General features: G+C 37.2%; 1 protein-coding gene, 1 long non-coding RNA gene and 1 other non-coding gene across 3 annotated transcripts in view; 1 reads left to right on the top strand and 2 right to left on the bottom strand.

The window, feature by feature from the left end:
• LOC105499004 (G protein-coupled receptor 149) overlaps window positions 1-18,404 on the top strand; it is a 90,604-nt gene extending 72,200 nt beyond the window's left edge. Inside the window, exon 4 of the mRNA XM_011771391.2 lies at window positions 13,783-18,404. Coding sequence (XP_011769693.2) covers window positions 13,783-14,355 — 573 coding nt within the window. The 3' untranslated portion in view covers window positions 14,356-18,404. The remainder of the gene's footprint in view (window positions 1-13,782) is intronic.
• On the bottom strand, window positions 165-27,902 carry LOC105499003 (uncharacterized). Its single transcript, XR_011619820.1, has 3 exons — window positions 27,755-27,902; window positions 21,707-21,855; window positions 165-431 (listed from the first exon to the last, which is right to left on the bottom strand). It is a non-coding gene; the product is annotated as an uncharacterized lncRNA (long non-coding RNA).
• On the bottom strand, window positions 22,477-22,580 carry LOC112423033 (small nucleolar RNA U13). The gene has a single exon (XR_003013482.1). It is a non-coding gene; the product is annotated as a small nucleolar RNA U13 (small nucleolar RNA).
• Window positions 27,903-27,936: the final 34 nt, after the last annotated feature.

Here is a 27,936-nt window from a genome sequence, read left to right as displayed (position 1 = left end):
TTAGGGTAAAACTAGGTTTATAAAATGAATCAAGAAGTATTCATTCATCTTACATTTTCTGTAAGAGATTGTGCAGAATTTATATTAATCCTTACTTAAATACTTACTAGATTTCTCCAGAGAAAATACATGAGCCCAGAGAGGTTTCTTTTTGAAGGTTTTTAAACTGCGAGTTTAATTATCTTAATGGTTACAGGGATATTCAAATTATCTATTTTGCATTAGGCACATTGTAGTAGTTTGTGTTTTTCAAGGAATCAATCTACTTCATGTAAGTTGTCAAATTTAAATGTGTAAAGGTGTTTGTAGTACTCCCTTATGATACTTTCCATGGCTGCAGAGCCTGCAGTGATATCCTGTTTCATTCCTAATACCGGTAATCTGTGTCTTCTCTTTGTCACTGCTGCTAGAGATTTTTCAATTTTATTGATCTGTTAAAAAAAAAAAAAAACTTTGTTTCATAAATTTCCTCTTTGTTTTTCTGTTTTCAATGTCATTGATTTCAGCTTTTATCTATTTCATCCTTTATATTTGCTTTCAGTTTAGTTTGCCCTTCCTCTTCTAGATTACCAAGGTGGGAGGCTAGACTATTGGTTTAAGACTATTCCTCTTTTGTAATGCATGCATTTAGTGCTTTAAATTTCTCTCTCAGATCTTCCCTAGCACAAATTTCAATAGGTTGCATTTTCATTTTCTTTCACTTTTTTTTATTAGTTCCCTCAAGACTCCCTTTTTAACTCTTAGATGATTTAGAAGTGTTTACTTTAGTTTCCAAGAGCTTGGAGATTGTCTTGCTATCTTCTGCTATTTATTTCTACCTTATTTCTGTTGTGGTCAGAGAACACACTGTTTAATTGTATTTCTTTTAAATTCCTTAGGGTTTGTTTTATGACCTAGATATGGTCTATCTAAGTATATGGTTCATGGGCACTTGAAAATAATGTGTATTCTGTTGTTGTTGGATGGAGTGTCCTATAAATAAACATTTTCTATCCATAACATTTTCTACAAATGTTGATTAGATTTTATTGATTAATGGTGCTCTTCTACACTCTTGCTGATTTCTTTCTAGTTATCCTATGAATTGTTGAGAGAGAGGTGTTGAAGTCTCCAACTTATTTGTAAATTTGACTATTTCTCCTTTCAGTTCTATCAGTTTTGCTTTACATATTTAACAGTTCTGTTGCTTGCTCTATACATATTTAGGATTGCTATGTCTTCCAAGTGGATTGATCACTTTATTATTATATAGTAATTTTCCCTGTCTCTGATAGCTTTATTTGGTCAGAAGCCTATTTTATCTGGTATTATTATAACCACTCTTGTTTTTCCTTTGATTGATGTTTGCATGATAAATCTTCTTTTTTTACTTTCAACCTGCTTATATTATTATATATGAAATGAATTTCTTATAGACAATATATAATTGATTTGTGTTTTTAATCCATTCTGCCAATGTCTGGCTTTTAATTGGTTTATTTAGACCATAAGAATAAACTCCTGCAGAGGAATCTGCTGTCTAATTCGGAGATAAAGATTGTAGAAATCATGTTTTATTATCTACCTCTTTCTAGTCTCAACTATTGGCACTAGACACTAGGATTAGAAACCTTAAAAACATCTTAGATTCCTCTCTCTTACTCACCTTCCAATAATAACTAACATTTATGGAGCACTCACTATGTATGAGGCACTCCCCTAATCATTTCACGTGCATTAACTCATTTAATTGTTATATTTTGCAAATGAGACAACTGAGGCTTAGAGAAGTAAGGATTATAGAGATAGTGACTCCGGTGTATGCGACTCCACAGCAGTACTTCCCCACGACCCTCCCCAGCCTCAATAGTTTTGCCTTTGCAATACTTCTATAGCCCATCCCACGTTTGCCATTTTTGCTACCTATGGAAGTTCAGATCTTGTTTTTTCTCTCCATGTATGATTTTAAAAACCTTCTATTGGTGCTCTCTTCTACCACACTCTCCTTTCTCCAATTCATCTTAGACCCTCAGTGGCATCATGGAAAGGATTTGGAATGTGAGCTGAATTTAGATCATAGTTAAAACTTTACCTTCCTGTATTACCTGGGCAAGTTAGTTAATCTCTTCATATTTAAATTTATTTGTCTGCAAAATGCAAATAATTTTACCACCCACGTGATAATATTATATATTTCACTTGTAGTAGATTTCACATGTAATATGATTTGGCAGTGTCCCCACCCAAATCTCATCTTGAACTGTAGTTCCCATAATCCCCACATGTCATGGCAGGAACCCGGTAGGAGGTAATTGAATCGTGGGGACTGTTACCCCCATGCTGCTGTTCTCGTGATAGTGAGTGGATTCTCATGAGATCTGATGATTTTTATAAGGGGCTTTTCCCCTTTGTGCTCAGCACTCCCTGCTGCCACCATGTGAAGAGGGATGTGCTTGCGTCCTCTTCTGCCATGATTGCAAGTTTCTTGAGGCCTCCCCAGTCACACTGAACTGTGAGTCAATCAAACCTCTTTCCTTTATAAATTACCTAGCCTCAGGCGTGTCTTTATTAGCAGCATGAGAACCAACTAATACAATATGTAAAATGCCAAGTGCAGTGCCAGCACATACTAGACACTTAATATATATTCATTACCTTCCCTTATTACCTCCCTATGACTCAATTATATCATCTACGAGTTCAGGATAATTACTCTTTCTATTTTATAAGGTGGTTGTGTATATTAAATAAGAAAGTACATAGAAACTGCTTAGCAAGAAGGTTGATACATGGCTGTTATTCAGCAGGATCAGTAAATATTTTGGGGGATGGATATCAATCCTAAAAATCTGTTACTCAGTTGTTAGAGTTTTCATCTTTAAAAAGAATAAGCTGGCCGGACGCTGTGGCTTCAAGGTGGGCAGATTACCTGAGGTCAGGAGTTCAAGACCAGCCTGACAAACATGACAAAACCCTGTCTCTACTGAAAATACAAAAATTTAGCCAGGCATGGTGGGGTACACCTGTAATACCAGCTACTTGGGAGGCTGAGGCATGAGAATCACTTGAAGGAGGTGGAGATTGCAGTGAGCCAAGATCATGCCACTCACTCCAGCCTAGGTGACAAAGTGACACTCTATCTCAAAAAAAGGAAAGTAAAAAGAAAAAGAGAAGAAAACAAAAACCTTAATTTGTAACTTGAACCTTTTGAGGATTAAATGTGAAATGTGTTAAAATTCTTAGCATTTTTCATGCCTCTTATAGACCCTTGATGAAGGCCCTCATTTTCTTGCCCTTGTTCTCTCTTTCCTTGAGGAATTCATGTGTTTTCTCTAATTTGTGTTCATTAAACATTTAAATGAAAATGACAGAATGACACAAGGTATATTCTGTGAGTTGAATACGTGAAAACAGTAACCACATAGTTTTGCATATTGAATAAAAAATAAAGTCCAAAAAGTAAATTATTAAAAATCTATTTTTGTTTTTCTCACAAAGTTCTTGTTCTTCATGCTATTTTTTTTCCACTCTCAATGTCCCTATCTCTACTAACCATCTTAAATGGTCGTGTTCCATTTTAATTCCTCAATGTCTGTACTTTAAGAGGCCTAAAGTCACCCAAGTCACCTAACGATCATCTATATGAGTTTAATTGAGATTAAAATTGTCAGTCATTTGGGTTACTCATGAGTTAGTGACAGAATTCTACCTTGCAGGGCAGAAAACCTACAGCTGACTCTTAGCTAGAGCAGATTTATTTTAAAATAACAACATGATACAAATAATAGAAAGAGCACTTAACTGAGAGTTAAGAAAACTGAGTCCTGATGCCAGTCCTGATACAACCTATGTGACCCTGGGCAAGTGTTTGATCTCTCTGGCTGTGAGTTCTTGTTTCATAAAATAAGAAATTTAAATGCCATAGTTTCTGCTAAGTGCCATGATCCTAGGTGCTATATTATGTCTTTCTAAAACTGGAATGATTCAGATTATCAACAGACTACTTCACCACCTTAGGAAAAAAATTTGCAGCAACTCTTTTTATATTAAAATTTCACCCTGAATTCACCCGGAGGCTCATAGTGAAGAAATCAAAACATTCAATGTGCCCAAGGTCAGTAAGTCTGAATCAATTATCACAGGAGATTATGGGTGCTAATGTGTTTACATGGCATGCTCTCTTCTCCTGGAGCATTTGTGTGGCTTAAAGACTGCTCTTTATTACCAAATAAAAAAGCTCCTTGCCACCTACACTCAAGAATATAGCAATAATGGATTATCATTATTCCTGACAGCATATGCTAATTCATAGACTTTTAAACAAAAAGAAAGCAGAGACTACAAAATGAATCGTTCTATGCTCTCTGAATCTATCATTCTTTGTCATGCAATAACTTTCACATACAATTCAGTGCCATAATATTTTATTTTGATAAAAACAATCTGTTCTAATATGACCTTCTGATGTATTTGTAACTATCATCATTTATTATATAGGGCTGTTTAAATATAAATGTTAAACAGCAATGTTTTAAAAGATGATCCTATTTTTGCACGAAAAGTTAAAATATGGAATCTGGAAAGGACATGAGGTCAGTTTTGCCAATTTATGCACACTTTTGTTTATCCATTCTACCGATATTTTTGAGGGCCTGTCATATGCCAGACACTGTTATAGGTAGCAGAGAAGATAAAGATCAACAAGGGAATGTTCGCTTCCTTTGAAGAGATTACATTATATGTGGATTTGACAGAAATGGCCACATAGCCCCAGTGTCCAGAAAAAGATGGTCTGTTGTAGGACTTTTAAAAATAAGTTTTTTTCCAAATGTATTTTTGTACATGTTTGCATACAAGATTGAATTAGTTTCCTAGGGCTGCCGTAACAAATTATCACAAATCAAGATGTTTGAAAACAACAAAAATGTGTTGTCTCACATTTCTAGAGACCAGAAGTCTGAAATAGGGTGTCATGAAGACCATGCTCCCTCCGAAAGCTCTTGGGGAGGATCCTTTTTTGCCTCTCCCTAGCTTCTGGTGGCTCCAGCAATCTTTGGTGTTCCTTGGCTGGTGACAGCATAACTCCAATTGTTATCTGCATCTTCACATGACTGTCTTACCCCAGGTACATCTGCGTCCAAATTTCCCTCTTCTTATAAAGATAAGAGTCACTGCATAAGGCCCATCCTCACTCAGTATGACCTCATACAACTTGCTTACACCTGCAAAAACCCTATTTCCAAATAAGGTCATATTCACAGTTTACAGGGGGACACGAATTTGGAAGGGGATGCTATTCAACCCATTACAAACATGAACATAAACCAATATTAACAGTTTTTGTATCATATTCTACTTCTTTCAATTAATGTTCATTTTCTGTTAAGATACTATTGCCTTTTACTTTTGAAGTCTCTTTTTGAAACTGTCCTTAAACTTTCTGAATGATTTTCAAATTTGTTGGCTACATTGTGGTTTGTGATTCAAGTTGTATGGTATTTCCTTGTTTGTTGTTATTGTTTCCTGAGATGAGACTCTTTATTTGAACTTTACATTGGCGGCTTGTTGGACTCAAATGTTTATAATAGTTTTCCAGTAAAATTAGTGAGGATAATCTGACTTATTACAGACACTGGACACTTTGAGAGTGTTATATATATTTGTCTTACTAGAACCATAGGATTATTTTAATCACTTTTCCTTTTAGATAATTTTAAAATATTTCTTTCCTGTCATAAGTGCCATTCTCTACATTTTTTCTTTTTCTTTCTTTTTTTTTTTAAATGTGAATGGGAAATTAGCTATACACCAATTGAGACTCTCATTCTAGTCAACCAAACCATTAGGGCAAATTTTTGAAATAGTGCCCTCTACCCAGCTTATCTCTTGTCTCTTAACCTAAAAATAGAACAAACCCCAACACATACTCCAGATGATGAACCCTGCGGCTAACTACCAGCATCCAGCATCGGCAACACACTCAGTACCCTGCCCCTACATCCTGGATGCCTTTCTAGCAATATTTTGTAATCTCTGCCTCCTTCGCTACCTAATAAACTTCCTTGATCAAGAGTGATCATGATCATAAGAAGATAATTTAGAAATATAGAAATACTGAAAGTGAAATGCCAAGCCACTATTCACTCCCAGAGGAAACAATTCTTGGTGTGTAGCCTTTCAAACTTTTTTCTATGCCTGTCATATATAGGTATGCTTGTATGTCTGTGAATCTATTTTCATTCCTATACATGTTTAATTTTCTGGGCTGATTTCTCATGATTATTTTTAACAAGAAAACTAGATTTTTAACAAGAAAACTAGATCATAGTGCACAGATTGTTTTGCAATTTGCTTGCTTTTATATCTTAAAATGTATGGAAATTATTTTACCCGGGCAGAACTTACAGCCTTCCCTCAGCTGTTCAAGATAGCTTTTCAGGACATGACTGTATCACAATTTATTTAACTATTTTCTAAATGTAGATCTTTAGACTGTTTCTAATTTGGGGCTTACAAAAGTGCTGAAATAAACTAACATTATGATGTTCTGGTATTTGGAGGAACCAACTCACAGACATAGGGTCAATGGTAAGCATATGTAATTTTTATTTTATAGTCAAATACAATCAAAATGTACTCTAAAGATGGCATCAATCTTTTTATTTCTGCTGGGTTTTTTTTTCTGTTTACCTTTTATGGAGGGCATTCTGAAAAGCTAAAATGACCATTGTTTTTAGTTACTTTTAAAATTATTTGTAAGGCCGGGCACAGTGGCCACAGCTGTAATCCTAGCACTTTGGGAGACTGAGGAGGATGAATCACCTGAGGTCAGGAGTTCAAGACCAGCCTGGCCAACATGGCAAAATTCTATCTCTTCTAAAAGTACAAAAATTAGCCAGTCCTGGTGGGGCACCCCTGTAATCCCAGCTACTTGAGAGGCTGAGGCACAAGAATCACTTGAACTCGGGAGGTGGAGGTTTCAGTGATCTGAGATCACATGTACCACTGCACTCCAGCCTGGGTAACAGAGTGAGACTTTGTCTCAATAAATAAAATAAAATAAAATAAAATAAAATAAAATAAAATAATTGGTAAAATTGCACATATTTTTATGTGTTTACTCTCCATTTTTCTTTAATTGTTTTTTGCCCACTTCCCTTTTCCATTTTTCTGCCAGACTGTTTATCTTACTGATTTAGAAGAATTCTCCATAGTATCACTATTCAACTTTGTTCTATATGGACTACAAATGTATTCTTCTAGGTTGCCTTTAGTCTTTCACTTTTGTTTATAGTATATATTTCTATGTAGACATTTTAAAGTTTTTTGCAATGAAATCTGTCCATCTTTTACTTTGTGGTTTCCAGTTTTCATTCCAGATTTGGAAAGGTCGTATTCACTCAGCACTTTAAAATAATTATTAAGAAGAATTTTTTTAAATGTTTGCATGTAACATCAGAAAGCTATCTAACTTAATTTTGTAATGGATAATGAATAATATGTAAAAAGTTTATTTGAATAATTTATTCTGTTTTTTGTTTGTTTCTTTTTAAAGTATAATTACCCTGCTTATTTTGAAATGCTATCTTCAGCATATACTATATCTACTTTCTTGGCTGTATATTTTCCTTCATGGATTTACCAAATCTTGCAATGAACACCCTGTATTAATTGCTGTAGCTACATATTATACTTGGGAATCCACCTTATTGTTTGTTTCCAAGTGTTCTTGGTTATCTGCAAGCATTTACCCCTGAAACTATATCTTAAGAGGAACTTCTAAAACAAAATTTCAGTGGAACTTTTATTAATATTGTATTAAATCAGTAAACTAAAAGAAAACTGCCGTAGTCGCGAGAAAGTTTTCTCATGCAGAAACATTATTCTTTCTCTCTTATTCAAGATTTCATTTATTATTGCTGTTTTTTCTTCATAAAGTCTCACATACTTCTATAGTATTGTTGCTATTTTGGATGGTACCTTTTAAAAATTATTTTTCAACTGGCAATAACTATTGATTTCTTAATATTTTTTACCTAAAATTCAGCCACCTTGTTAAACTCCCTAATATTTTTAGATTACTTCTTTAGAATTTTCTAGGAAGATAATATTTCATCTGTAAATTACAATAATGTTGTCTCTTCTTACTCATTATATATATGTCTTATTTTTTTCTTGATTTTTTGCACAGCTAGGACCTCTAGAACAATGTTAGACAATAATATGGATATTATCTATAAAAACTGAGCCCTGCTCTGGGAAGGATTCTCAAGTCTTCTTTTTTTCTCACCCCACCTACGTTAGGCACCCCATTCCATTGTCTCATAATACCCCAGCCTGGGTCTATTTTAGCATCAAACACATGGACATGCAATTGTTCATGAGCTTGAGCATTTCTGTATTCTATGTGCTCTTAAGGTATGAAAGTCTCATTATTGCATTGCTATGGAGTTACTGGCTAACCCAGTTCTTACTACATAATAGTGGTTCAATTAGTTTGTTCTCTTAGCTTTTTTTTTTTTTTTTTTTTTTTTTTTTTTTTTTTTGAGATGGAGTCCTGCTGTGTCATCCAGGCTGGAGTGCAGCGGCGCGATCTCGGCTCACTGCAAGCTCTGCCTCCCAGGTTCACGCCATTCTCCTGCCTCAGCCTCCTGAGTAGCTGGGACTACAGGCGCCCGCCACCATACCCGGCTAATTTTTCCAATTTTAGTAGAGATGGGGTTTCACCGTGTTAGCCAGACTGGTCTCCAACTCCTGACCTCAGGTGATCCGCCCACCTAGGCCTCCCAATCTCTTAGCTTTTAACTCTATAGTAGTCTTCACCCCACATTCCTAAGAGAGATGGAAGATTCTGTCAGCTTCCTCCTTGTATCATACAAATATTACTTCTTTTCAGTTTTACTTCTCTTTCAGTTCAAGCTCCTATTTTCTCTTACCTAGAGAAATGTTTCTCTAACTTAAATAATATACTAGTCTCTTACAAAGGAAAAAACTTTATGAATCTCTCTGTCAAATCAAGTTTTTGTGATTTTGCTTAAAGATATACAAATAAAATTGGTGTAAACTTCTTACACTTACAGTTCTTATACAAATCTAAAACCAAACCAAATTTTTACATTTACTACTTTCAAAACTAGCATAACTAAAAACCAAATTACAGTCAGTACTGTTTTGCCAAAACTAACCTATCAATTTTGAATTAATAATATAAAGATGTACACTTAGATCTGTTTCTATATAATCTGTCTCTGTGTTTTACCCTCGTTTTTTAGTTGTGGTAAAATACACATGAAATTTACTATCTTAAATATTTTTTTTATTTTTTTGAAACAGAGTCTCGCCCTGTAGCCCAGGCTGGAGTGCAATGGCGTGATCTCGGCTCACTGCAACCTCTGTCTCCCAGGTTCAAGCGATTCTTCTGCCTCAGCCGCCGAAGTAGCTGGGATACAGGCACATGCCACCATGCCCAGCTAATTTTTGTATTTTTAGTAGAGACAGGATTTCACCATGTTGGTCAGGCTGGTCTCGAACTCCCAACCTCGTGATCCACCCGCCTCAGCCTCCCAAAGTGCTGGGATTACAGGCGTGAGCAACCGCGCCCGGCCGTTATCTTAACTGATTTTAAGGGTAGAGTGCAGTGGTATTAAGTACATTTATATTGCTGTGCAACTATCACCACCATTCATCTCCAGAACTCTTTTCCTCTTGCAAAACAGAAACTCTACTCATTAAACAATCACTCTCCATTCCTTCTTCCCTCCAGCCCCTGGAAACCATCATTCTACTTTCTGTCTTTGTATTTTGACTACTCTAAGTACCTCATGTAACTGTAATCATACAGTATTTGTCTTTTGGTGACTAGCTTATTTCACTTAGCATAATACCTTCAAGTTTCTGTGTTGTAGCATATGTCCAAATTTTCTTTCTTATTAAGGAGAATAATATTCCATTTTATATATACAATATATATTAATATTATATGCATGATAGATAACATATAATTAATTAATAATATATTAATATTAATGTATTATTATATAACATATAATTATATATGCTATATATATATACCGTATTTTGCTATCCATTTATTCATCAATGGATATGGGTTGCTTTCATATTTTACCTATTATAAATAATGCTGCTATGAACAAATATACCTTTGAGACCCTATTTTCAATTCTTTTGAGTCTCTGCCCAGAACTGGAATTCCTGGATCACTTGATAATTTTATTTTTTAATTTTTTGAGAAAATGCCATACTATTTTCCATATCAACTGTACCATTTCACATTCCCACCAAAAGTGCTCACATGTTCCAATTTCTCTATATCCTTAACAATATTTATTTTCAATTTTGATAGTAGCCATCCTAATGGGTGAGGTGGTATCTCATTATAGTTTTGACTTACATTTGTCTAATGATTAGTGATGCTGAGCATCTTTTTATGTGCTTCTCAGCTTTTTGCATATTTTCTTTTGAGAAATGTCTATTCAAGTTTCTTGGCCATTTTTTAATTACGTTGTTTATTTTTGTGGTTGTTGTCTGTGGTTTTACCTCTATAACTCTCAAATAAACACTACTCGTTTGAATAAGAATGTTTCACGAAATGATTTTAGTAACTTGAGACTTTGTGTGCTCTTTCAGAAAAATCAGACTTCATATATAGCCAAACTCTGGCACTATGCATTTCTCAAATGCCAATTTTAATGAGCTGTCATTTAATAGTTCAATAAAGCTTGTTCGTTCATTTTAAGGTAAGGTTAGCATGGGGAAGTTATTGAAATCTGCATTGTATGGATGCATAAAATCAGGTGCAGAAAAATTCTTTGTTACTTTTGCTTTTGTATCAACTACTTATCAGTGAAGCAAGTTGGCACATATAATGACACAATTATGCTGTTAAAGCTCTAGCAAAAGTTTCTTTAAGATAGCCATGCCTATACTGCTGGGTACTGTCTAATAACTCATTTTTTTCATCACATTATTAAGTTTTAGAAACATTTTTTAAGCACCAAGTTTGGGTGGTTTTTTTATTCTGTAATAAATTAAAATGTCAGAAAGTTCAGCTTTCAAATTAACTATGTCTCTTAGGCTGTATTTATAATTCACATTATTAAATAATAATATTCTTAAATTTCTAATTCACATTATTGAAAGGTATTATTAAATGACAGTCAACTTTTCTGACTGAATAATGTTTCAGTCAATTTTTATTCAGAAAAAAAACAGAAGTTTCAGTCTTTGATAACAAAAATGTTTTCTCAGGATGGAAAGTTTTCAGTATAACCCTTTAACTGGTGATTTATCACTCAGAAAGCAAGGTTTTAAAATTATAAATCTTGACCGGGCATGATGGCTCACACCTGTAATCCCATCACTTTGGGAGGCCGAGGCAGGCAGATCACGAGGTCAGGAGTTCGAGAGCAACCTGGCCAACATAGTGAAACCCTGTCTCTACTAAAAATACAAAAACTAGCTGGGTGTGGTGGCATGCATCTGTAGTCTCAGCTACTCAGGAGGCTGAGGCAGGAGAATCACTTGAACCCAGGTGGCGGAGGTTGCAGTGAGCCGAGACGGCACCATTGCACTCCAGCCTGAGCAAGACAGACAGAGCAAGACTCTGTCTCAAAAACAAACAAACGAAAAAACCTGTAAATCTTTTTTTGATTTTTAAGATCAATTTCACGTGTCCCCTCTCCACAATATGAAATCTCCCTACCCACAATAGTCATTTCTTGGACCTTATAGTATTTGGTACCTATCTCTCAATTACTACATTTAGAACTAAAATTTTTATTTTGTTTCTTTATGTGACTTTCTCATCCAATCATCTGTGGGGTCTTAAGAGGTAGCATCTCCATACATCCAATGCAACCTCAGAATCATGTACATCCTTACTTAGCAAATGTTTAATAACTGGATGTACAATAATAGGAATGAAACCTACTTTTCTTTTGCCAGAAGTTGCCACCACTCAAATATTAATAGTCTGATGTTGTTATGAACCTGTGTGGTTCCTCTGTCTCTCTTACTTCAGCCAGCATTACACATGTAGAGTCAATGAAGTTCTTTTCCTTGGCAGACGGCTGGACTGAACATTACAATGTAAATTTTCAAAATTTCCAAAACTTTAGAGTGCAAGACTCTACAGTTAGGTTTCTAGGTCTCCTTATGAGTAAAGAGAATTCAAGACCCCCTCACAGAGAATAACCAGGAAAGAATGATCATATGTCTCACAGCCCACACTGTATTTTTCTGTAGACTCTCAATTCAAGAAGTAGAGCATGAAGGCACCCCTAATGAAATTCATCCTCTTTAAAACTTCTTTAAATAGAAAATAATCTAAACTGTTCTCCAATAGTGAGAACCAGTCTTCCTCTAGCCACTGTTGGGTCCAGATTGAAAATGCCCATAGCAAGTAGGGTGATCAATCTCCCACTGTCCCGACTCCTGCCCATTTGTCTAAGACTGGGGGATTTCCTGGGATGCAGAAATTTCAGTGCTAAATATGGGACAGTCCCAGGAAAATTGAGACAGCTGGTCATCCTAAGTTGGAAAAATGCCATTATCTCCCATGCCAGTTCCCCAGGTGGACAGACACACTTAGGCCAATCCAATTAGTAACTGTAGGCTTTACAGGTGGTAGGCACTTACATAAAAAGTGTCTGTGTACCTCTACCACCACCACCCCCCCTTATTTATTTATTTATTTTTTTGGACTACAACATTTCTTTAGTTAGAGCAAGTGATCCCAAACTTTACTATGCAACAGAATCACATAAAGGGCTTGTTAAAACACAGATTGCTTGACCCTGTACCTGGGTTGAGACCTAATTGAGTAGGTCTGGGATAGTGCTAAAAACCTGTATTTCTGACAAGTTACCAGAAGCTGCTGATGATCCTGAGTTGGAGACTCAGTTTTGAGAATTACTGCTCTAGAAGTTTTGCACATTATCATCTTCTGGGACTAACACATAATCAAAAATCAAAACATGTCAGTTGAAAGTATGAACACATGAATCAGCAATAAAAAGTACAGACTATTTTAAGAATCAATCTTATTTTCTACATTTCTGAAGCACCTTTCAGTGGTAAGTACAGTTTTTAAAAAATCTTAATACACAAAGCATAATAGAAAAGGTTTACACTTTTAGGCAAGTTTTTGAAAGAGGTAGAATAGTATTCTTTATTATTGGATTTACTTTAATGACTGATTTCTCTGTAGAAAAGTAAGCACACCGTAGCATAATTCTGGTGACATTTGGTTCCTCTTATGTATACTCAAACCTAACAGTTGAAATATCTTTTGTCCTTAAGTCACAGTTTCACAATTATCATTTACTCTAGCATACCAAACAGGAAAAAAAAAAAAGTTCATGTTGATAACACAGTCTACATTTCTTCCAACTTTTGCAAACATTTTAATGTAACTGAGTGTGTATCACAAATATAAAAGCAATTTCAGATTGTAAATATGCATTCAATTTTATGTTCAAATTCTGCCTTTGAAAACATCTATTGCTTCCCATCAGTACACACCTTTGCCTTTAACTGGGGAGATATGGCCCTTATCTTCAAATTAATGTTCCTAACTACCCTCATTAAATGTCTGATTTGACCTAGGAGAAACTGACGTATGGTGCTTCGGTGGCAGTATTTAAATCCCATATCTATAAAATGTTTCTAGGGAAATTGATCTGAAATAGAAAACTTTTATCATTCTGATGAACAAAATGAATTTCTAAATGTCTCAGCCTCAGAAACTAGCTTTCAATAATAACAATTCTGTTTTGTCCCCAGCGTTCCGGTGGTGCCCTTGCCATTCCTTTGTGTGCATTCCAGGGGACTGTGTCTCTCCATGCACCTACAGGGAAAACCCTATCTCTTTCTACCTATGAGGTAAGCGCAGAAGGGCAAAAAATAACTCCAGCCTCTAAGAAAATAGAAGTCTATCGATCCAAAAGTGTTGGCCATGAACCAAACTCAGAAGATTCTTCATCCACGTTTGCAGATACCAGTGTGAAAATACACTTGGAGGTTCTTGAAATTTGCGATAATGAAGAGGCCTTGGACACTGTGTCAATCATTAGTAACATCAGCCAGTCCTCCACACAAGTCAGATCTCCATCCCTACGTTACTCCAGGAAAGAAAACAGGTTTGTTTCCTGTGATCTAGGGGAAACTGCCTCATACTCCCTCTTTTTGCCCACCAGTAATCCTGATGGTGATATCAATATCTCCATTCCAGACACCGTAGAAGCACACAGGCAGAATAGTAAAAGGCAGCATCAAGAGAGGGATGGCTATCAGGAGGAAATCCAGTTGTTAAATAAAGCTTACAGAAAAAGAGAGGAAGAAAGCAAGGGTAGTTAATGGGTATTTGGTCTAACAGCAGCAAGAATGGATCTGCAACGTCAGCTGTGAAACTAACACCTTTGTTATGAGACTGATTTCCTTTTATTTGTTGGTTTACATAAGTTTTACTGATTTAATAGTTAATTTTTTGTGGGAACAACTAGAACTAGTGTAAACAATTAAGTGCATTTGATGTGTTAGCTAGAGATCACACACTGTGGTAATTAAAATCTGTTCTAAATCAAATCTTGGCCTACTTTACTAGTGTTTTTGCTTGTTTGTCAACCTCCTAGTAAACAGAAAATTGTATAAACTCAGTTACTATACTGTTCCATGCATATGTTTCTACATATAATGTTGGCCTTTACTGCAAAGGGGTAAAAAGAGAAATTTTGGGAATGGAAGGAATGTAACAAAACTCCAAATTGTATTTGAAGGAACTTGCCTAAATGTGGCTAGCAAAACAAGCTTATTACACTTACTGCTTTAGCTTTACATTCTTCTGTAAAATGAAAAATTAGCTTCCAACTGGGAAACATGCATGTTCCTAGTCTATAAATAGTTGTTTCCTTCATTTCTACCAAATACAAATTGTTTACTGTTTTTTCTTTCTTTCTTACCTATAACAGTGTTCCTTTCATCTTTTCAGTATGTCAAGACTATCTCATAAAACAAGTATGTTGTGTGTTAGAGGTGGAATTAGAAGTATCTTTAATTCAAACATTATTGGAAAAAAGTTGTAATCATATAATTGTATACTTTTTCCTAAATTTTTTTAACTTGAGTGGAAATTGGGGGAAAATACTGGCAGATTCGGTTCTGAGAGGTGCCTTCAAACATGGTAGGCTTCTGGATACAGCAGTCCAAAATCCTGTAAGTCTAAAACAGAAGTATCTGTTTTTGAAGCTATGGATTGGGCAAACTTTCTTAGTTATTCTTGAAACAGAAAAGTTTACTTCAAATATTATATCAAGTTTAGGTGCTTCTTTGTTTCTTCTCTAAAGACGTGTTGTCTCAAAGAAACAATTGAACCTATTTTATTAAGTGATTGTAAGACATACATTTCAAGACAATTCTAGAAGGCATTACATTGCAAAAATGCAGGAATCACCTTGGCAGAATAATAGCAATGTGTATTTCAAAAATTATAAATTGATTTCTCTTCAAATTGCTTTATTCTAACCTTCCTATAAACATATATGAAATATATTACCTAAAAGTTTATTTTCCAAAGTTACTAAGTTGACACTTTACGTGGTCTTAGACTTTGTGCCCCTCCCCTCACTCATATACTCTATTTATTTACAGATGAATGAATTGTATTTTAGAATGATTTATTTCTGTTTCTACTTTTTTAGCTTGAATGAGAATTCAAAATTGCTTGACATGGGCTTTCAGAATGTTTCATCTTCAAAGGGTGTTTTGTTGCCACAAGGACAAGTCATTTTCAAAATAATTATCTCAATGGACTTTCTCAATCTTTAACTTCTCATTATCTAGTTGTCTAAATTTGGGAAACATATGTATTACCACTAATAATGTTTGTAAAGCAAGCCTCAAATAATGTGTAACATATGAATTCAAAGTCAAATGTATTCTCATTACAAATATATTTTATTTTAAAAGACTGTATCACCAATATTAACAGCTATTTTCACACAGTGACAAATGAACAGATCAATCAGATATTATAAATCAGTAGCATTAAATGTCTTTATAAAAGAAAAATTGAATTGAATATTCTAATAATGCTTTGTAAAAGATAGGCTTTGATATCTTAAATTTAGATGTATAATTTTCTGAAAGAGAAAGGTGATATTGCTGCTTTAAAATGCAATTTCAGGCAAAAAGTAAATTAGACACAGGATCATAATAAAGCTGAAAAACAGCAAAGACTTGGAGGCAAACACATTCTTTATAACTGCACAGCAATTTGAATGGGACAGAGATTATAACCGAAATCAAGGTTTAAAGAGCATTAAGAAATAGATAGAAGATAGTAATGCCCATTTTCCCTCTCATTTTATTTTAACTGAACAAAAGTTTAAACTAGGGGAATTGGAAAAATAATTAAGATATTCCCATTTAATTGCACTTGGTTGTTGAATTAACTGTATAATGGATGCACATAAAAATTCTGCTGCATTGAAACAACACCAGGATTATTTAGCCCAAAGTCATAGTTTGAAAGGCTAATCAGCATCATATTACTAACATGTAACACTTCAAATTCCAAGCCAACAATAGCTAAGTATACAAGAAAAATCTACTAGAGCTGTGCTTAAGCATGAATGGCGCTCCAAATCCTTGTTAAGGGAGGAGAAGACTAAACTACACAAGTTCACTTAAGTCTACTTACTCTGTAGAGTGATTGATTATAAAAGTGTTTCTAGTAGAGGAAATGAATACCTTTATAGATATATTGTGATATAGCCAAATACCTTACCCTTGTATAGTTATATTGTTCTTCTTATTAATAAATATTCTATTTTGTATAGTTATCTCTTTTCTCTATAAATTGATGTATCTGAAGGCAAAAACTTCTTGTTACCTAATAAAAATATCACCATCTGGTGGTGACTCCTATAAACTGCAAATACGTAATCCCCAAAACTCCCTAATAGTATAAACACCTAATCCATAATCCCTAAGACTTCTGAGAGTTGTGACTGACAGAGGCAACTCTTTGAAGATAGCAAATGCCACCATATTACTTAAAATATAATAAAAAGTCTTAGTTATGCATTTTTGGAAGCTTTTCTTGACATGTGTCTGTAATATTGGATTTTATAAATCAATTTTCTCTTAATTTCTTATACTTTTCAGCTACCCTAATTCATTTCTTCATTCTAATATTTAATAAATGACTACGACATACTAAAAATTGTTCTAGGTACTTGGTTTTATAACTTTTGAACAAAACTCAAACAAAACAAATATATGTATTTATATTTACTGAGTTTGAGACAACCACAAAGTCAGAGAACACAGTCCACACAAGATTGCTCTCACTCGTGACACAAATTGCAAATTCAAGGAGTTCCCAAAACCACTGCTAGTTTCAATAACTCACTAGAAGGGCTCACAGAATTCATAGAAAACTGTGTACTCATGGTTATGGTTTATTACAGCAAAAGGACACAGAATAAAATCAGCCTAGAGAAGAGGTCACAGAGCCAAGTCTAGGAAAAGTTGTAAATGTGGAATTTCTATGGTACTCTCCCCATGGAGTCATGGATGGCATTACTTTCTTTGGCGTCGATGTGTGACAACTTGCACAGAATACTGCCAAGCAGAAAAGCTCAACTGAACCTTGGTGTCCAGAGTCCTTACTGGGGCTGCATCATGGTGGGAGCAAGGGTAAGCATGGCTGACTACTCACATGACTGATGTCTCTTTCAGGCTCTCCAGGAGGCCAAGTTGATACAGAATGCCCAAAAGTCCCCTCTCCAAAACACATTGTTACTATCTGCTGGTCCAAGGCCCCCAGACAAACAAAGATACTCTTCAGCCATGACATTCCAAGGGCTTAGAAATTACCTCCCCAGAAGCTGAGGACAAACGCCAAACCTCTCTTTGGATAGGTTACGTTCTTTTCTATACATTTACATATATACATATGGTAGTGATAAGTGTGTGGTACATATATATGTATGCTGGTATTAAGTGTATTGACAGAAAATAGGGACCAGAGGTAACAATGGCCAAAGAGTAAAATTAGAATAAAGGGACAAATATGGGAAGAGTGTTTGTTTTCAATAATTTAGTCAGAAAAGCCTTCACTGATAAAGTAATATTTCATCAGAGCCTCAAATAAAGTGAGGAAACATGCTATGTGATTATCTAGGGAAATCACAGTCCCAGCAAAGGGAACAGCAAGTATCCAGAAGTAGGAGTGTGGCTTTTGGAATCTGAAACCATTAAGGAGGTCAATGTGAATGCAGCTGAGTGAGAAAGGGAGAAAGTGGTTGGAGATAAAGGCAAACAGATAATAGCAGGAGGAGACGGGCTATTAGTGCCTTGCAGACCAGGTATGAACACTGAGTCTTGTTTTAAATGAAGTGAAAAGCCATCGGAGGGCTCTGAGCAAAAAAGTGACATGATCTGATTTCAAAAAGGATTGTCTATTGCAAGGGCCAAAGACTGTACAGACACAAAAACCACCACAGAAAGAACACTTAGGCTATTCTAATAGTCTAGGCTAGAGATGATGTTGGTTAGGTTTAGGGTGGTAGTAGTAGAGATGGCATTAGAATTGTATTCTGATGCAATAAGTGGAGAGGATTTCCTTGGTAACATGAAATAAATCACACATTTCTTAAAAGCCTATGAAGCCTGGCCGGGCGCGGTGGCTCAAGCCTGTAATCCCAGCACTTTGGGAGGCCGAGGCGGGCGGATCACAAGGTCAGGAGATCGAGACCACAGTGAAACCCCGTCTCTACTAAAAATACAAAAAATTAGCCGGGCGCGGTGGCGGCGCCTGTAGTCCCAGCTACTCAGGAGGCTGAGGCAGGAGAATGGCGGGAACCCGGGAGGCGGAGCTTGCAGTGAGCCGAGATCGCGCCACTGCACTCCAGCCTGGGCAACAGCGTGAGACTCCGTCTCAAAAAAAAAAAAAAAAAAGCCTATGAAGCCTATAGCTTGAGGGAAAAACAATTATCACATTTATTTTCTGTCAATACTCTGCAATATCTCAATGTTTCTCCACTCCTCTATGTATCACAGAGGCTAGAAGACAGAAAACTTTGTTTCCAAGACCCTCTTTTCTGCAAAGTTCAGGTTTAGCATCTAACAATGAAAGGCATTTGTACAAGATTTGGAAGGCAGAGAGCAGCAGCAGTTAAATGAATGTTCCTTATCATTCCTTTCTTCTTTAAGATATGGCTCAGGGGTCTAGGTTCATGTAGTTTTACAATGTTAATGTATGGTTCTTATGATCATTTTGCTCATCTGCATCAGCCGACAGATGGGAAAAAGACATGAAGGATTCTGCACTGGAGTGCTTGGTGAGACTGGCTCGGAAGAACTGCACATCAGTCATTGCAGCCTCTGTTATTGGATAGAACTCAATACAGAACCACAGCTGATTCCAAAGAAGACTAGGAAATATATCTAGCTGTGTACATGAAGAAGAACCCAAACTATGGCGAAGAACTAGCAAGTCTGTCTCTGTTGCATGCCCTATAACCAACTAGACAATCACATACTGTACCATAATAGAATGTAAATAGTGCTCCCTGCCCATTTTTATAAGCTGCAGAGGCAGAGGCATTGCACACAGTAATTGAACAACGATACATTTTCCCAACTTTGAATTGTATGGTCTTAACCCTGAATCTGTGACTTCAACACTCTAGTTCAGACTACAGTGCTCCAAATGTAAGGTGGTTTGTTTATACAATCTCTTTTATAGCTTAAAGTACAAAGAAGATCATATCTGCTAGTCTTTCCTACAGCCTTGAAGTCTTAATTTCAAATATATAGAGAATACATATACACAAACATTCATACACAGGCATAGAAACATATATTCCTCTCAAAAATAGGCAATCACTTTCCAGAATTGAGCAGTCAAAGATCCAAATATAAAACAACTTTGAACACAATCCGTTGCAATGTTATATAGAGCAGTTTAGATAATCGAAGGCATGTTGTTTTTGAAACACTTTGTTATAGAGGAAGACCTTTGCTCTACCTTCACATATATGTAGTCTCACTGGGTAATTTTTCAAGAATAAGGGAAAAAATATGCCTCAGAGGTAAATTGTATTCTCTACCACTTAGTAAAATTACAACTTCTAAAAACTTCCTTTTTTTTTTTTTTTGAGACAGAGTCTCATTCTGTCACCCTGGCTAGAGTGCAGTGGTGTGATCTCGGCTCGCTGCAACCTCCGCCTCCCAGGTTCAAGCAATTCTCCCGCCTCAGCCTCCTGAGTAGCTGGGATTACAGGCACCTGCCACCACACCCAGCTAATTTTTGGTAGAGATGGGGTTTCACCATGTTGTCCAGGCTGGTCTTGAACTCCTGACCTCAAGTGATCCCCCTGCCTCAGCCTCCTAAAGTGCTGGTATTACAGGCGTGAGCCACCATGCCCAGCCCCAAAAACTTTCTAATGTCAGGTCAAAAAATATTAGGAGTTTAGACAAAGCCATGGTTAACTACTTAGCGTGGTAAAGTTACATTATCTACTTGCTAACTGAACCTTAAAAGGCCTTATATTTTCATTATCCTTTTTAAATTAAAAAAAGTTCTATTCATTAAAATTTCTTAGTACTCTTTCACAATACTTTTTCCTAAGATCTAAGATTGCATGTTTACACTAGGTGAGGAAAATCCACCAATTTAATGAGATTGTGTAGTTTTAAAAGGAAAATACATTATGAAAATCTCTCAAGAAGGTTTTTAATGTGGATCTTGAAACCCTATGACCTTACAAAGTCACAATTTTTGTTTTCTTTTTTGTGGGAAACAGATGGAATTAGTAGACAGAAATGGCATTTGTTCATACAAATATCTGGTTCACCTAGCATAGTGTTTTTCTAGAATTGTTTTCCTTCCATTCCACATGCTCTTCTCTTCTTCCATTTTTTTTTTCCTGAGACAGAGTCTTGCTCTGTTGCCCAGGCTGGAGTCCAGTGGCATGAATGCACTCACTGCAGCCTTGATATCCTGGGTTTAAGCTATCCTCCCACCTCAGCCTCCCAAGTAGCTGGGACCACAAGCTTTGCAACACGATGCCTGGCTAATTTTTGATTTTTTGTAGAGACAGGGTCTCCCTGTGTGGCCCAGGCTGATCCCTAATTCCTGCATCCTGCTCTTCTAATGTGACTTTGGCTCTATACTCCCATGGTGTGCTAAGGCCCTAGCCACCCTTAAACCTAAGTGGACACCTGTAACTGTCTCAACTAGTAAAACATAGAGGAAGTGATGCTATGTGACATTTGAGACTAGTCCATAAAGATGTCAAATGTTATGTACTTCTACCTTGCTTGGTGACACCTGCTCTTGAATCCAGCTGCAATGCTGTGAGGAGGCTCAAACTAGGCCACACAGAGAAATCAAATGGAGAGGCTATGTGTAGGTGTTCCAGTCCACAGCTAGATTTTACATTCTATAGAAGGGTACAGTCACTTTTATCAGCATGTCCCTATCCCCACCTCCAAGTGGAAGTAGAAGTTAAAGGTTTCATTTTCCAAAAACACTGAAGAAAATCTCCTTCACCCCCATGCCTTTATGAATATTACAGCTATGAATAAATTATATAAGAGTTGTTTCACAGGGTTCAGATTAAAAAAATGAATAAAAGATTCCCTGATCCTGAGAAAACTGTGACAGTTTCCAGTGGTGGTGTGGTTCTGTGTGGCTCACCTTTGCTGCATTCCAGGCTGGACAGCAGGTATGATGGGGAGAGCAGGAGCTGGACACCAAATGCTGTGGGTTTGAAAGCAATGGCTGTGCATTCTGTGGCCCAGGCCATCATTAATGAAGGGGACATTTGGAAGAGACATCTTAGTTGCCTGCCCAAAGAACAGTACACAACAGAGGACCAGTCAGAGAAACAATGGCAATTATAATGAACCATTCTGTTTGTTTTCTGGCATTAGGTAGTGTAAACAATTTCGTGGTTCTGATGAAGACAGGGAAAAAAGAAAAAGTAGGTAACAACTGACATTTTCCTTCCCATCAACATCTCTCAGGTCTTTCATTGAAAATCTTCCTTTTGTGCAGATTTTTACTACAGTGACATTTGTCCTAAAGTGTTCACCTAAAGGAATAGCCTCAAGTAATACCTTAAGTGCTAGTTCATGCTGAAGAAGTATGGAAAACAGTAATTTCATATTTATAACTAAGAATCGACTTAGGATCAGCAAACATGAGGTGAAGGGCAATAAAAGACTGTATCAGAAAATAGAGATAATGCTAACTTTCTCTGGGGCTGTCATGAGGATTGTGTGAAATGAGATAAGGAATTGTATTACTTTTCTAGTGTAGCCATAAGAAATTACTACAGAGTCTTAACTAACACAAATTTACTATCTTAAAGTTCTGTAGCATAATGTTTTGACAACAGTCTTCATTGGGCTAAAATCAAGGGGTCAATATTGTTGTATTTCTTTTTATTTATTTATTTTTCTTCATGTTAGATGAGCAATGTGCCGATGTCATAACAAGGTTAGAGGGTGGCACATCTCACACGTGCATATGAATACCCAATGATCATGCTCATGAACTACAAAAGGATCAGTATGGTTCTATTCTTTCTGGAAGCCCTGGGGGAGAATCTATTTTCTTTTCTAGTTTCTAGAGGCTGCCCAAATTCTTTTGCTTGTGACCCCTTCCTCCATCTTCAAAGCCAGCAACAGTTAGTAAAATCCTTATGTCACATCACTATGACCTTCTGTTCTGCCACCCTCTTTTACTTTCAAGGACCCTTATGATTACATAGGGCTCACCCAGATAATGCAGGATATCTTCCTACTTTAAAGTCAGCTGCATTCATCAGGTTTCCCAGAGAAACAAAACTAATAGGATAGCTATAGATACACAGAAACTGAGCTATATCATGAGATTGGATCACAAGATTATGGAGACTGAGAAGTCCCACAATATGCTTTCTATAAGCTGGAGACCTGGGAAAGCTGGTGGTATAGTTCTAATCTAAGCCTAAAGGCTTGAGAACAGAGTGCTGATGTCCAAGAACAGGAGATGGATATCGTAGCTCAAGAAGAGAGAATGAATTAGCCTTCCACCTTTTCGTTCCACTTGAGCCCTCAATGGATTGGATCAAGCACACTTACATTGATGAGGGTGATCTTCTTTACTTAGTCTATTAATTCAAACGCTAATCCCTTCCAGAAACACCCTCACAGACCCACCTAGAAATAATGTTTTACCGGCTCTCTGAGCATCCCTTAGCCCAATTAAGTTGACACATGAAATTAATTATCACATTAGCTGATTAGCAACCTTACTTTCCCCTGGCCGTGTAATATATTCACAGTTTCCAGGGAGTTTCCATGAACATCTCGGCCAGGCACAGTGGCTCACATCTGTAATCTCAGCACTTTGGGAGGTTGAGGTGGGAGGATCACTTGATCCCAGGAGTTCAAGACCAACCTGGGCAACAGCAATACCTCATCTCTACAGATAAAAAAAAAAAAAAAAATAGCCAGGCATGGTGGTGTACACCTGCAGTCCTAGCTACTTGGAAGGCTGAGGTGAGAGGATTGCTTGAGTCTGGGAGGTCAAGGCTATAATGAGCCATGGTCATGCCACTGCCCTCCATCCTGGGCAACAGAGTGAGAGCCCCCCCCACAAAAAAACACACAAGGACATCTTTGGGGCCATTATTCTGCCACAAATGCCTGTCACCTAGTCTAATACCTAGCAAATGCTAAGTGACAAATAAACACTAATTCTCTTCCAACCTTACTCTCTGTATTAGTCTGTTTGTGTTGTCATAACAAAATACCACAGCCTGGGCAGCTGAAACAACAGAAATGTGTTTCTTAAAGTCTGGAAACTAGGAAGTCCAAGATCAAGGTGCCAGCTAATACAATTCCTAATGAGAGCTGTCAACGAAGAGTGAAACTCTCAAACATTTGAAGAGATTTATTCTGTGCCAGATGCCAATGACCATGGCCCGTGACACAGTCCCAGGAGATACTGAGAACATGTGTCCAAGGTGGTCAGGCTACAGCTTTGTTCTATATATTTAGGGAGACACGAAACATCAATCAATACATGTAAGATGTACATTGATTCCATCTGAAAAGGTTGGACAACTCAAAGGAGGAGGGAGTTTTCCAGGTCATAGGTGAATTCAAAGATTTTCTGACTGATTGAAAGAGTTTATCTAAAGACCTGGAATCAACAGAAGGGACTGTCTGGGTTAAGATAAGTTAACCCAGTTGTGAGTTGTGGAGACCAAGGTTCTTATTATGCTGATAAGGCCTCCAAGGTAGCAGACTTCAGAAAGAAGAGATTGTAACTATTTCTTATTCAACTTAAAAAGGTTCCAGACTCTTAGTTAATCCTCTCCTGGATCATGGAGAAGATCTGGAAAGGGAAGGAGATTCTCTACAGAATGTAATTTTCCCCATGAGAGACAGCTTTGAAGGGCTGTTTCAAAATATGTCAAAGAAATATATTTTGGGGTAAAATACTTTCTTTCAGGACCTACTGCTATGTTGATATCATATTGCTAGAAAGAGTCCGTTTGTCAATCTTAAGGTCTCTACTTCAACGTTAATACAGGTCAGCCATACCTGATTCCAAAGGAAGGAAGGTATAACGAGGCATGTCCAACCTCCCATTCCCATCATGGCCTGAACAAATATTTCAGGTTTACTTTAGAATGCTCTTGGCTGAGAGAATGGATCCATTCAGTTGGTTGGGAGGGCTTCCAATTTTATTCTGGGGCAAGGTGTAGTGGCTCACATCTGTAATCCCAGCACTTTGGGAGGCCAAGGCACGAGGATTGCTTAAGCCCAGGAGTTCAAGGCCAGACCAGGCAACATAGGAAGACCTCATCTCTACCAATGTTTTTAATTAGGTGGGTGTGGCAGTACACGTCTATTGTCCCAGCTACTCTAGGGGGCTAAGATGGGAGGATAGCTTGAACCAGGGATTTCAGGGCTGCAGTGAGCCATGATCGTGCCACTGCAACAGAGTGAGGCTCCATCTCAAAAAATAAAATAAAATAAAATAAAATAAAATAAAATAAAATAAAATAAAATAGGAAGAATTTTAGTTTTGGTTTACGGAGCTATTCCTGGAGCATAGATGGCTGTTTTGTCCTCACATGTCCTTTCCTCTGAGAGGGAGGAACTAGCTCTCTGATGCCTCTTTTTGAAGGGCAGTAAACCTTTTATCAGGATCTCACCTTTACGACCTCATTTTGATTTAATTACATTTTTTTAGAGGCCTCTTCTACAGCCACACTGGGAGTTAGGGCTTCATGGTGAATTTTGCATGAACACAAAGATTTAGCCCATAGCACTCTCACCATTTTCTTCCCACTTGGCCCCTATCATCTTCAATATGCCTACTCAATCTCATCTCTTAGACAATTGACATACTTTTCATATTAGGAGTGTCCAATTGGGATGCTTTTGTAGAAATTATTTATTCCTATGACCTTAATCACATGTGCCAAGGACTCTCAAAACATGTAATTTCAGTCTACTCTCTCTGTGCTCTTCACTTTTCAACTTTTCTTTTCTTTCTTTTATTTTTTTTTTTTTTGAGACAGAGTCTAGCTCTGTTGCCCAGGCTGGAGTGCAATGGCACAATCTCGGCTCACTGCAACCTCCACCTCCTGGTTCAAGTGATTCTCCTGCCTCAGCCTCCCGAGTAGCTGGGATTGCAGGCATGCACCACCATGCACAGCTAATTTTTGTATTTTTGGTAGAGACAAGGCTTCACCATGTTGGCCAGGCTGGTCTCAAACTCCTGGCCTCAAGTGATCTGCCCACTTTGGCCTCCGAAAGTATTGGGATACAGGCATGAGCCACCACACCCGGCCTCTGTGCTTTTAACTCTTATAGCCAACTGCTTTCCAGATACTCTGTTTGTATGTTTCATAAGTTCCTCAAAGTTGAAATGTACAAATAAAACACATTAACTCACTCTGCCCCCCACCCCCAAAATGTTCCTTGTCCTATATTTCTCGTCTCAGGATATAATGTGTCTCTTCATGTGTTAATAATTCAAATCTTAAACTTGGAGTCATTTAACTCTTCTAATTCTCCACATTCAATGAATCATCAAATTAATTTTATCTTCTAATGTCCCCTGATTCCAATTATTTCCATATGTAATGCCCTGTCATCCCATTTTGCCTCCTCTACATCATAGCACATTAACTAGTTTCCCTGTATCCACTCTTGTCTCCGCTATTTATTTCTAATTGAAGCAGTCAAAATAACCACTCCTCTGCTTATAACATACCACTGTTCCTGAAGTGGCACATAAGGTTGTCCATAATCAGACCCCTATCTACCTCTTTGGCCTTCCCTATCAGTCTTTAAGATTCAGGGTAGTTGTCTAAGCTCTCCGATGTTTCACATCATCATCTGTCTTTACATATTGTTCTCTACACCTGTCATACTTTTCTTCTGCCCATTAGTCTGGCAAAAACCTACTTATGTCAAAAGTTGTTGCATAACTCACCTAACTCCAAAATTAAATTCTTTTGCTGTAATATCTCATGCCTCTTAGGGAGGAAAACTTTTTGTCTATCCTCTTAGATTCAGTGTTTGCAGGTCCCAGAGTTAAAGTGACAAAACTGATTAGCAAGAGAAAAGGCAGACTTAACCACATACATAATAGAGTTCACAGAAAAAGGTGATTCAGGGAGGCAGAATTCCGGCTTATCTACCATCTTAAAAGGGAAAGGGAAGGGGAAAACAGCACTTATGGAAAAAACAAATGACTTTTAGAAAAAATAAATGACACCTTAAAACAGATGCCAGATATGATAGCTTTGCGACAATGTCTATTCAAGCGTGTTGCCAGCTTCTAGCATCCAGTGATAAGAGTCAGTCTTCCCTGGTTTCCCTCCCAGGGAGGAGATTGATTTGAATTTTTCCGCGTGGTTCTGCGTTTAGACAGGTAGATTTCAGAAACTCAAATGTCTTTGCTCAAAATAATTTTTTTTTTTTTTTTTTTTTGAGACGGAGTCTCGCTCTGTCACCCAGGCTGGAGTGCGGTGGCCGGATCTCAGCTCACTGCAAGCTCCGCCTCCCGGGTTCACGCCATTCTCCTGCCTCAGCCTCCCGAGTAGCTGGGACTATTTAAGTCACAGTGGTGTATCGTAGACCCCTTCCTGGCATACATTTCCCTTTCTTAATTCACTGCACAAAGATAGCCTTTGTCTTTCCCTTAAGACTGTAGGCAAATGAAAGTTAATGCCATACTTGCTTTGTTCAGTGAGTATTCCCAGCACCTTTACATCAGTTAACCATAACATGAGCTATATATCTCCTGGTGAACATCCAAGCCTGTGTGGCCCAATTACTTGATTATTCAAGAATAGCTTGCACAAAACACTCAAGTGTTCTGGTTAATAAACAGTATATGGTTTCAAATGAACATATGAATCTTCAAAGTAGTTTATTTACATTGCCTAAGAGCTCTGCACTGAATTTGGCTAGACACGCTCATCTTACACTATTGGATAAATGTAGTAAATAGTGACAATACTTTCAAGGAGGTTAAGGGTGTTTTAAATTATATGTTTGAAAGATTGTCAGGCTGTTTTCAAGACTTAAGAAGAACTCATTTTTTAGAGAGTTTTAGAAGACGGCGAACTGATCCACGGGTTCTTTCGTTTCAATCAACGTTTACTAAGTGCAAGAAAATTGCGGATTTTACCAGGAGTAAGAAAGTAAAAACCAAAAGCCATTGGCTCACTTGCTGGGCCCAGCGAAAGAAAATCTACGGGCCTTTGGCTGGCTGTTGCTCCAGAGGTACAAAGGTAAACAACTCAGGGGTATCAGACAAAACCAGACCCCCGCCACCGTCCAGATCACCGGGGTCGTCCGCGGTGACGTCACCAGAAACCGCTGCTTGTGATGCTAAATGGCCCGCCCTCT

The sequence above is a fragment of the Macaca nemestrina genome, chromosome 2, assembly GCF_043159975.1.
Source record: "Macaca nemestrina isolate mMacNem1 chromosome 2, mMacNem.hap1, whole genome shotgun sequence".
Lineage (NCBI taxonomy): Eukaryota > Metazoa > Chordata > Mammalia > Primates > Cercopithecidae > Macaca > Macaca nemestrina.
This window is presented reverse-complemented; position numbering and strand designations above follow the sequence as displayed.